General features: G+C 39.9%; 1 protein-coding gene across 2 annotated transcripts in view; it reads right to left on the bottom strand.

The window, feature by feature from the left end:
* Positions 1-1327: 1327 nt before the first annotated feature.
* Positions 1328-10387, bottom strand: part of ATF7IP (activating transcription factor 7 interacting protein) — a 71803-nt gene continuing 62743 nt past the window's right edge. The window contains exons 13-16 of one of the 2 annotated variants that reach the window (XM_085048021.1): positions 7346-7525; positions 6290-6475; positions 3951-4060; positions 1328-2589 (exon numbers count right to left, since the gene is read on the bottom strand). In XM_085048021.1, the coding sequence (XP_084904147.1) occupies positions 2173-2589; positions 3951-4060; positions 6290-6475; positions 7346-7525 (893 nt within the window). In that variant the 3' untranslated portion in view covers positions 1328-2172. The remainder of the gene's footprint in view (positions 2590-3950; positions 4061-6289; positions 6476-7345; positions 7526-10387) is intronic. The other variant, XM_085048022.1, reaches the window with a different exon arrangement.

Genomic DNA, 10387 nt, shown 5'->3' with positions numbered 1-10387 from the left:
AATAAAAAAATTGCCCAATTTGACAGCCATCAACTGGAAAGAACTTTTCTAATCTTTATTACAGAACTTATGTCTTTATAAGAACCCAAATTTAATCTATTTCCATAAATAGACTAAATGCATTATTAAGTAATTATTCCTTGAAATAGGCAAACAAAACATTTAAACAGAAAAATTCAAGGCATTTTTGATTGGCATCAGAAATACAAGGACAACTGTAGTTCAAAGGAAGGGTTACACATTGTTCACACACCATGTCAACCTTCTCTGAGGGTACTTGGATTTAGCCAGAATTTTTGCTTGCCCAAATCAACAGAACTGCTATACTTTAAATGCAAGTTTCCATACAGAGAATATTCATTACTCACCTCACAGAAGAGACTCCCAGCTACATGAAGGAGTCCAGTAAACCAGAGGTCTACAGTGCCATTTCTTTAACTGTAAGAAGTTAAAAAGTTCTCAAAAGGAACAACAACTACAGAACCCATAATCTCACAGCATATTTCATCAGCCCTGTTTAGGGATTTAACTTCTGTGACACTTCTTCAGTCTTGCTTCACACTTCAATTTGTTGGTTTTGAGAAAGAGAGCATTGAAATAAAAAATGTTGTACTCTGCAGCTTTGCTATATCATGGATTAAAAAAAGAACAACCTTTCCCCTCTAAACTCACTGTTTGGTTCTGTAGGGCAGGAATACAACTGAAAATTGCCAAAATCAAAACCTTCCATGTACTTTCTTGTCCAGGTGCATTACAATTTTGTTCTGTGAACAGAAAGTTAAACATGTCAATGACAGTGGGGGAGATGCACCAATTTCTTTTCTCAGCTCAGAAGCATCATGAAAGCATCCATTAACATTTGCAATCACTCAAAGGTTTAGGCCAGTGTCTAAAATAGTTTCTAAACTCCCTTGGCTGTGTTGGCTTTCTGCAGAGGCAGGCAGGTGATGGAAGAGAGAAGCAGAGTCCTCCTTTTGTACTCACTGAGCATCCAAATGAGTGCAAACAGGTAGAAGCTTTCATGGCGCTGCACCACAGGGGTTGTTCTTTGGCTGAATTGCAGCATACAGCTTTCCCAAAAGAACCAGGAAAGGCTCTGGTGGAAAAGAATGTCTGTAAAGGACAAAAACAACTACTCAAGAATTACAGTGAGGAAAGGGTTGAATGATACTGCAGATAAGAACAAATTCACCATCAGCAGATGTTACACTTTCTTGTCTTTACAGAAATAATAATTATTGCAGGTCTAGAAAATGAGAAGCACTGGTAACAGACTAGAAGGGCAAGGGGGAAAAAAACTCCAAGCAAATAAAAGAACACCACAAGGTATCTGGCTACATTTTATTTCTGAAATTATTCTTTAAGGCACAAAATAAATCTAAAAAAACAGGGCTGGATGTAAGAGGGGAGGGGCAGAAACTGTCTGAACTAGAGAGGTGTGAATGCAGTCTTTACAATTCAGTTTCAGATCTGATGTGGGAATGCTCCCAAGGTGAGTGGGGGAGGATGGTGAAAATAGAGGAGTGTTCTTATTTAGAAGAGGTAGGAGGTTGTGGGGTGATTTATTTTCTTTTTTTCCACCACCTCCAAATTTACACACATACCTGTTCTGGTCAGACCCAAGTTTCCTTCCCTCCCCTCAGAGAGCTTATTACAGTTCGTAAGGTAAGACCAGACCACTCAAGCCTCCAGTACAAAAAGTGAGACCTTGAATCACCCTTCACGCCACAGCCTGTTCACTGGTGGGGGGCAAGAGGCAGATCCTTCCTGCCCTTGTGTTGGTGTCTCAGTAGACATTATGGATGTGCATGTTTTGCTTCAGAAAAACTGCAATCTACTATTTTGTTTCCACTCTGAAGCAGAATCCCAGGCATTCAGGATGCCCTGAGATAAAGGATAGTAGGTATCTAGTTAGAACACCTGTCATGGAGGGAAAAACAAAATTTTCATATGGCCCATGACATGAACTATTCAGAAGAAACAAGCTCTCTTGCTGCAGGTCAGACTTTATTTTTCTTTTGGTTCTGAATTCATGTAGTGTATCACACAACTGTCTAAAATAATCCTGCAGAGTGGATTTAAAGGTGAATTACATGCATGGGATCAACCCCTCCCAAAACTGCGGTAATTCTTGGTAGCAGGACAGCTTCAAAGGGTCCAAAGATCTCTAGTTTAACTGCTCTGGGAAGAGATCACATCTGTGGACTGGGGGTCACAGAAGGGTCCAAAGCGTCCATAGACATCCTTAGCCCGGACTGCAAAGTAGTATTTGCTGCCAGACACGAACTGTGTCAGAGTGCAGGCCATGGGCAGCGGCAGGGCCTTCACCTCCCCGATCTTCTTCCACTGCGAGGGCATGGTGGCGCTGGGGTCCTCGTGGTAGGCGTACAGGTGGTAACTGTCCACAGTGGCACAGCTCCGGTCCACGTCCATCACGCTCCATGACAGCACAATCCCGTTCTGGCTCTGCACCCGGGCCAGCTTCAGCTGTGGCTTTTGAGGTGGAGAAGTGTTGGCGGCTTCTGGGGGCAGCCGTGGTGGCTGTGGTGCCTCTGGAAGCGGGGCGGGATGCACGGGGCGCGGTGGCTCCTAAGCAGCATAAGAGAAATAAGGGAAAGGTCAGAGTCTATAGCAATGGAAAGAGACTTTAATTCATCATTCCCAAGCTAACTGGAAGCAGATGAGCCTGCAATCCCCCAGCCATCACAACTCTCAGTCAGAGGCAAGGCAGCAGCAGCAAATGATGAGAAGGGGTGGGACCAAGGATGCCATAAGTTTGTAAGTTACTGTCATATATATCCCCAGTTGTGCAAATGACCATTGCCACAGTAATTTCCCTATATGCTCTTTGCTTGCCAGCCGGGAGGGGATGGACTGAACACTCTGCCCTTTTCCAGGACTGAGCAGGCAGCTTTACAATGACTTCGAGCCAATCTACATTTGAGCTGCTGTTCCCACACTACCCAACACACCCCAGGCAAAGCATTAAGCTGACAACTCATCTTTTCAACAGACACATGTTCAGTCACCAAAGGAAGAAAGGCTAATGGTGCAACATGGATTCTTAAATTGATCACAAAAGCTCAGCCTCACTTCTCAGAAAATTTTGAAATAAGGGCACAAATGTGTCTTTCCAGGGATATTTCTTTTTTATATTGCAAAAACAGTCCTAGGTCTCTCATTTGTGTTCTTGAAGATAAATTTAGGAATGTGATTACAATGCTTCAAGCCTGGGATCTTTCAGGTTGGAATATGGGGTAATTTTTGGCATCTTAAGTGTTCTGTATGATATTTGTTTCATTTATTATTATTATTTATCACTGGAGAGTGCATTAAGTTGATGGTGTCTAGACTGAAAGGATGATAAACCACCTTCCTGGCAATACATTTACCACTTCAGGACACCGTAAGTAATGTGACTGCCCAACAGTGAGTGTGCAAGCAATGTATTTGAAATGAAATTGAGTCAGAGAGAATTCTTAAATTATCAAAAGGGGTTTCAGGTGATGCAGAAGTAATCACCCTCAACTTTGACTAAAAACCTCCAGAATTTGGTTGTTTGCAACCTTGGGGATTTTGTCTGTACTTTGTTCTATAACCTCAGTTTTGCAAACAGCTGTACTGAAAAATTGGTTACCCAATTCATAGCCAAACCATGACTAAACATTTTAGTGGCAGTTCTTCTGTACCCTTCACTCCATGAGTCACCTACAGACAATTCATGCACTGTTTCTCAGTATGTTCTCCTGGTAATTTGGAGAAGGCCAGGGTGAGCTAATAGATTGCACAGCTGCTACCATTCTGGGCAGGAGTTGCTGTATGTGACTGGGTGGTGCCATGCATGAGAACTGGCTGAGAAGTGTCTACAGGGCAGCTGACACTAAGCAGCAGCCTGAGAGGTGCCAGTGCAGAGCCAAGGCTGCACATTGCACGAGGTGATTTCCACTCACAGTGTGCGCTTGCGGCGGTCGATGGTGCACCGTGAGCTGAGGAGCTCCAGAGCCCAGAGTCAGCCCGTTGTTCACAACGTAGGTTGTCTGAGGCATTCGCACTGTCATACCTGCAAGGAGCACAGGGAACACTCTGAGCATTCAGTACTTACGAGCAGCTAAACTACATTGGAAGACCAATTCAACTGGATGAAGCCAAATTTCATCTGGCTGCCAGCAGACTGATGAAGCACTGCATAACGACAAAATCACCTATTCCCTGAAGTTATGAAAGTGAGAGAGAGCAAGCACTTGTGTTTGCAGAGGGGACAGTGCTTTCTTTCACTATGTAGTATGAAAGAAACGGGTGAGGAGGAGAAGCGTGTGAGATACAGGGCTTAAGTATGAAAAGAAAAATTACATCATTTTGGGATTCAGAAAGGAGAAGAGAAATGCTGCTGCAGCACAATGTTATCTACTCAGAAGGCTGTGCTGTGGATGGCACAGAAAGCAAAAAAAGCTAAGTCACTGTCCAAGAAGCTTATCCTCCTGCACAGAACAGACTCCATGATGGATATTACACACAGACATCACCATTTCAGTCATTGCCACGGCAAACTGACCTGCCTGGCAGGAATAAACTAGACAGTTTTACAGCTTTGTAAATAATATCCAAAACTCTTGCAAGCTACCAAGCTTTCATTCATTTTATACCACATCTAATTCTCTTCAGTAACACTTCATCTGTTCACTGTTGGAACATGTATGTTCTGTGAACTCAAAAGCTTTTGCTCATTGTTATGGGTTGCCCAGAGTGTCCCTCCATTTCTGTCTAGAAGTAAAAGATTTGGGACAATCTCTACCATACCCTAGTTCCACACTTGTGTGACACTGAGGCATTCTAATACTCCAGAAGACAAGCTCACAGAGCAACACATTATCAGGAAACCACAGCTATTGTATGGCAATTTCTTCTCTCTATAAGCACTCGTCAAGCTACAGTCTATAAGGGGTAAGTGTCAGAAGTCTGTGTGATCTGTGAGTCCAAGGCAGGGAGCTCAGAGTGTTAAATCCTAATGTTTTTATTCTAAAGTGCTAAACACTGGGTCGGTGCTTCACATCTTTTTCCTACTGCAATCTATCTAAGAAGCTGATGAAGCTGTGCAAACTCCTGTAGGATGAACAGCTACCTGAGCTGGCTACTTCTCATCTATGACAATCCGATACAATATGCCGGTTTAATAAGACTGTAGTTCTGTCTCAGGAAATTACAACCATCTGAAGATGGTCAGAAATGCCTTAAGATGTAACATACAAATGTAGCATAATTTCTAGGTAGGGGTACTACTCACTTGAGGCAGAAATACAAAACTGAAATTTGCAGAACACTTTGAATGGGTTCTCACAGCCAATCTTTCAAAGACAATGTGTAGCAACTTTACTCCAGAAGCATCTGCTACTGGCACTACAGGCTGTTGCAATGATAATATAAACCAATACACATCAGTAGCAGCATCACTACCAGGATGTCACAAAAGTAGGCTCATACTCAGTGCACTAGAACAGGGAAATTTATGTTAAACATAAAGGTGTTAAAATAACACCTTTAATAATAAATAGTGTAGAAATTGTGGAGAGAAAAAAAAAAGGCAGTTAAAATCCACCACTTTGTAACAAAATATCATTTAAGTTCCTTATTTTTGACATCTACTACTCATTTCAAAAAATGAGTTTACTGCCAGGAGAGGATATCAGTTAACACATTTTGTAAAGTCAAGGGGAACTTGCCAACATCTCCACTCAAGGAAACTCAAGCATGTATCAATTTCTGACACATCCGGTGAGAAATTTCATCACTTCAGGCCTTGAGAAAGGAAGGAAATTTGCTGAGCACAGGACATCAGAGATTTTTATAGAGTTACATTAGGACGCCTGATAGAAATCTAACTTTTAGACAGGAAATCAAACATGATTTTCTACATAATTATCTTTTAAACTTCCACCATAATAAAAATAAAAAAGGTCTCTCTCAGAACAGTAGCAGTTGTCTCATTACCTTCCACTACCTAGAAAAATATTTGGCATGTCAACCACAGATGCTTAACTGGCAGAGCTAGTGCCTGGGATGACTTAAATCCAATTTTTCTTCATTCATATACCTGCAGGTAGAATTATTTAATAGCCTAAGAGTTTTCTCAACTCTGTAAGATGGAAAAAACCCCCTAACCTCTCTAACTATGACCGGTATTGTAAAAAGACCAACCAACGAACCCAAATCAAAAAACCAAATGCGACACCCATCAGGTAGAACACACCAAGCAGTGCATGGTAAGAAGCACATGGAAGGAACTGTCCCCTACCTCCAGTCTGTGGGGTCACTGGCCTTAAGCCTGGGCTGGTCATGACAGCTCCTCTTACAGGATTCTGAGCTGGTGGTGCAGGAATAGTGGTATAGACCACCTGATGGTTAGCAGGGGTTCTGGGGATAGGAAGCTTGGGAGCGGCTGGAGCCACAGGCCGATGAGCTACATTCACTGTCGTGGAAGCTGAAAAAAAAGACAGAGCACACTCTAAAACTGAATTCCATGACTTGAAGCCATATGCCTATTCCAGAGCACACATCTCCTTTGGAAAACTGACTCATCTGAGCCATGTAAAATAAAAACTGTCTCTGTCTGCCTTGGATAATGCAAGAAAAATGAAATCAACCTAAACAGTATTTTCAGCTGAAATATTTATGTCTATATATATATACAGCTTCCTAACAGAAAATACAAATATAGTATCTCCTCCCCTCCCTGCAAAGATTCTGCAGGTAAGGACAGTGGTGGAAAATATAAAATCCACCATCAAAGAGTCTGCAGGACAAAGCAGTCATAAGATAATTCCAATGCCAACCAATCTTCAACAATCATATACAGAAAAAGAATAAAAGAAAGAAAAAAAAGAGAATCTATGTTTCTTTAGAAAGGGAAAAACATAATCACACTACAAAGCAATATTTAACTAGGGATGGAAATTCAATGTCAGTCTTGCCATTCCCTCTGCCAAAAGAATTAACTGCCATGTGCACAGGGACAGAAGTAGGAGTGATGCTGGTAATTTTTCCCCCCATTACTTAAAGAAGGTACAACAGTATATTTAATAATTTCCGTGACCATCTTCAGCAGTATTTCTTCCTCTCTATGGAATTAAACTGATACTGAATTCTTTCCAAATCAATAGTACTACCTTTCTCCTTTATCCATTTAAAAGAAAAAATGTTATGGGAAATGGACTAGAATGAAAAACTATGAAGCAATTCCAATATTCTGAATAGTCACTTTAAAAGATTAGCACAATGTAGAACACACAGCAGTCTAAGTTTAAGAAAAAAAGAAGCCACTGCACTCAAACAAGGACATCAAATTAATTACCTGTGGGTAACACATGTATGGTGGTCTGGGAAGGGCCACTTGTTGGCACTCCTGGCTGCTGCACAGGGCTTGGCTGCAAAGGTGGCAAAGGTTGCAGGGGTCGAGTCAAGGGCTGGGTGGGTATGCTCAGTCCTGTTGCAGGTGCCTGGCTCTGGTTCTGCTTCTGCTTCTTGCCATCTGCTTTCAAATAAAATAAAGTTATAGACAATAGCAAACAGAAATTTTCATTTCTGAATCAGTTTCAAACATCACAGAGTTTTAAAATCCTTTCCATCTTCTCCCATTTACAGACTGGTGAGGATATTCCATGCCTGACATTTCTTTGACCTTTTTATTCTGCAAACAATTCTGCAGAAAACTCATTCGATTCTCCTTGCTTTCATCATCACAATCTCCCCCGCCCAAGCACTCTCCACACTGTTTCATTCTATCATCATGAAGTCTGCATATTTCAGTGCAGTCTGGAAACTCGAACTCAATGGAACACTGCTAAAGTCTTTAAAAGTTTCTATAAAGAAAAAATATCCTAAAACCTTTAAAAGGCTTAAACATTGCAGTGCTCAATTATAATTCCCTAAATGTCTTGCCTACCTTTGATGTTTACACATTTTTGTAATTTGCTGACTTTTTCCTTTGTTCAATTTGTTAGTCAGTCCTGTTGTTGCTATTTTGAATTGTCATGCTATTTGCTTAAAAAAGGGGGAATCACTCTATTAGTTATAGAAAACGTTAAAAAGAAAACTTGTTTTATCACACTGACACCCTCCTCAACATGACTTACTGACTTGTGATACTGACAAATATTGCCTGTATCTGTAGTTTACTACAGCAATACTTTTTCCTGCTTTAGTTTATTTGTGACTACATAAAATATTCATTAGAATGCAAGTCTGTATCTAATCAAGACTTTGCACAAGTTGAATAGAGAAGAATTGAGGCTTTTGTCTGAATAGTTCAGCTACATTAAAGTAGTAATGGGCAGAGAAGGCACCACTGAAGAGCTAAAAACCACAAATACTCTTGATAAAAGAGTAGATTTTAAGGGCAGTCATTGAGAAGGATTCTTCCCTAATAAAACTGTACATGCATCAGCCACTAATTTAGTAAAAGAGCACAGAATATAAAGATGAAAATATGTAAATATTCATTTTACTTGTGAGAAAACATAACAGTATAGCGAAGTACACATTTAAAATGTTCAATTAAGTATATGAACTTGATTTCAAAGCATTAAGAACAGGTTAATGCCAGCATAGCTCAAAATGTTGGTTTTTTTAGCAGTTTGAGACTATTTTGATGGTCTCACTGAGCTGTGTTTAGCTACTAACAGCTTGAAGTAGCAGTACCCTTCACAAACTGCTGTATGATTCTATGAAACACAATTACAGAATCTCAGAGTCATCAAGGTTGGAAGAGACCTTCAAGATCATCTAGTCCAACCACCAACCCAGCACCAGCATACCAGCACCCCCAGACCATATTCCCAAATTCAAGACCTCAAAAGTAAAACAGTATGAATTGCAGCCCATACTGTCCTTCTGTAGACTCAATAGCCAAGCTACCTCAATGAAGCCATTTGATGAAAATACAATGTTCTTTTCTTTTTTCCCCCCGAAGTCTATAAAAGGAGCAGTAAAGGGATATTCATTTTGCAATCTAAAGGCAAGATGCTTCCTGCTCTTTCATCAACTAACAGGCCTTGTGATTGGTTCAAGCTTCTTTTATTTTCCAGGAATATGAGAAATTTCTCAGGGTTCAGTAAACTACTTAACTCCAAACAGATCCCTGCAGAGATGCACACATGAGTTTACTTCGAATGCTTACGGACTGATGCACATCTCAACTACCACTGAGTCATTTCAGTGATGTGAGTGCATTCTTAGTCATGACTTAAAAGATGCACTTAGAATCCAATAAGCAAAAACCTTTACACCTTACTGCTGTGTAAATGTGGTTCAAGGAAAGATGACTGGACAAATGTGAGGGCTTTTCCAGTTTTGCTTTTGTTTTTAATTTTACACAGAGCAAGTTAATTTACCCTTGACGAATCAAGAAGAGCCCTGCTGACATTCCAGTGACTGGAAACTAGGTCAGGATTGCACCAGCCACAGGAAATGATGACAGATAACCAACTAGACTTCATTAAATAAATGGAAACATATGGTAAAGGCTATGTAAGTGAAAAAAATAACAGCAAAGGAAACTGGGTACATAGTAAGCACAGGACTAAGGTTAAAAGTAATTATGGAACAGTTCCAATATTAAATGAACACAGCATCATATTTACAACAACTGTGGAGCTAGAGGAGACAGAAAAATATGATTTATGGAAATGAGCATAAAATGGAAATCATTACTACTGGAGGTGTAAGCAAAACTCCTAATTTAATACACATAATGGAAATAAAAAATAAAAAGAGGGGCTAATTTCCATGCCAGAAACAGCCTAAAACACTGCAGTTATAGCAAAAAAGGGAGTTTTGAACAGTGTACTAACTCATAACTGGTATAGTTGGATTACAGAACAGCAAACATGCCACAGGCATGTCCAAGAATAAGAAAAAAATTATCCAGGAAACTACAGATCTGCTAACCAGATAAAACACCTTATAAAATAAAAACCGGATTATGTATTTAATAATATTTCCTACAAAATAATAAAAAACTAGAACATAGCTGTTTTTAAGAGTGTACTTCTGTATCTTTCTGAGACTACAAACCCACTTTAGACTAAATCTATTAATTGCTTTAATATTCATACAAAATAATTTGATGCAGTGTGCTATGCAAATATTTTATAAAGTGGACAGCAAGGTCCCAAGTGCAATTATTGCAAGATACTTGCACACAGAAAAGTATCTAGATTACTTTTGACATGGTTTCTCAAAAGTTACACACCATTATCATTAATTTTTGCACACATCAGAAGGTGCTATTAGATACTAGAAGATACTAAGATCTATTTAAATAGCCTTTACAAGTAACAGAATTTACTTTTTATGTGGGTGAAAATGCTTTAAAGAAAATTATCAGGATCAGAGT

The sequence above is a fragment of the Lichenostomus cassidix genome, chromosome 1Aa (assembly GCF_008360975.1).
Source record: "Lichenostomus cassidix isolate B80296 chromosome 1Aa, HeHo_3.0, whole genome shotgun sequence".
NCBI classification, from domain to species: Eukaryota; Metazoa; Chordata; class Aves; order Passeriformes; family Meliphagidae; genus Lichenostomus; species Lichenostomus cassidix.
The sequence above is the reverse complement of the archived record's forward strand: the minus strand, read 5'-3'. Positions and strand labels throughout refer to the sequence as shown.